Source organism: Condylura cristata, unplaced genomic scaffold (assembly GCF_000260355.1).
Source record: "Condylura cristata isolate star-nosed mole 26May11 unplaced genomic scaffold, ConCri1.0 scaffold00022, whole genome shotgun sequence".
Taxonomy (NCBI): Eukaryota; Metazoa; Chordata; class Mammalia; order Eulipotyphla; family Talpidae; genus Condylura; species Condylura cristata.
Window position 1 is genome coordinate 36,093,647 of NW_004567123.1, and position 969 is coordinate 36,094,615.

The window sequence follows — 969 nt, forward strand, 5'->3', positions numbered from 1 at the left end:
CCGGCGGACGTCCGCCCCTTCGGCTGTGGGGCCGCGGCGGCGGGCAGCCCCGCACCTCTCGGTGATCCCCGGCAGGATGAAGAAGAGCCAGAAGTGGACGCCCACCACCAGCACCACCTGGAACACACACTTCCCGAACAAGGTCTTCCGCAGGTAGAGCGCCCGGTCCACGATCATGGTGCCGAACTGCAGCAGCACCATGGACAGGAAGGCCTCGGGCACCTTGTCTTCCGAGAGCGACTCGGCCAGGTCGGCCCCTGACGATTTCTGGGGGCCCGAGACACGCTTGGGGCGAGGCGTCACGGCGAGGCGGGCAGCCGCGTGGCCCCACGCCTCTGGTCACCGTCAGAGCTTCAGAACGCGCCGCCCCCCCGCTGGGTCCTGGGGCTCCCGCGGCCCCCGCCCGAGTTTGGGCAGCACGCGCTAACTCCTGCCGACCTCACTTTTTAAACGTCCTGCACGGGGGCCTCTCCTCTGTCTGCCCCTCAAGGCCTGTGACACCCCCAGCTCCAGGAGATGGCCCCGACCACCCGCTCTGTTCCCAAGCAGAGCGTCGCTCCCCGTGCACCGGGCCCCGGCTGGCCTCGTGGCGCTGGACACGGACACGCCCTTTGACCACGGGCGTCCTAGGTGTGTGCCCTGTCTCCTCGCCGAGGGCCCGCTGACCTTCCTTGGGCCCCCGGGACAGAGCACGACGGGGGGGATTGCCCCCTGAGCAGAGGCCCGAGCAGGGCGCTGCGGGATCTGCCCTCTGCCTCCAGCTCCCTCTGGCGAATGGCTGGGGGGGCCCTGGACAGGGCGGCGGCCGCGTGGGCGCCCAAGGAAGCCCAGCGGTCAGCGGGGTGGGGCCTGGGCCCACAGCCCCTGGCCCGCCCCCAGCAGTTAGCGGGAGCTTCTCAGAGCAGCCGCAAACGACAACATAGGGCCTGGACAGGCCGCGCAGGCCTCGGCCGTCCCGGAGCTGCTGCC

The 969-nt window shown here is 71.1% G+C and overlaps 1 protein-coding gene across 1 annotated transcript in view; it reads right to left on the minus strand.

Moving 5' to 3' along the window:
• The window catches only part of LOC105853949 (piezo-type mechanosensitive ion channel component 1-like), a 9,456-nt gene that overhangs the window by 2,666 nt on the left and 5,821 nt on the right, over positions 1 to 969 (minus strand). The window contains exon 5 of the mRNA XM_012728144.1: positions 56 to 267. Within this exon, the coding sequence (XP_012583598.1) occupies positions 56 to 267 (212 nt within the window). The remainder of the gene's footprint in view (positions 1 to 55; positions 268 to 969) is intronic.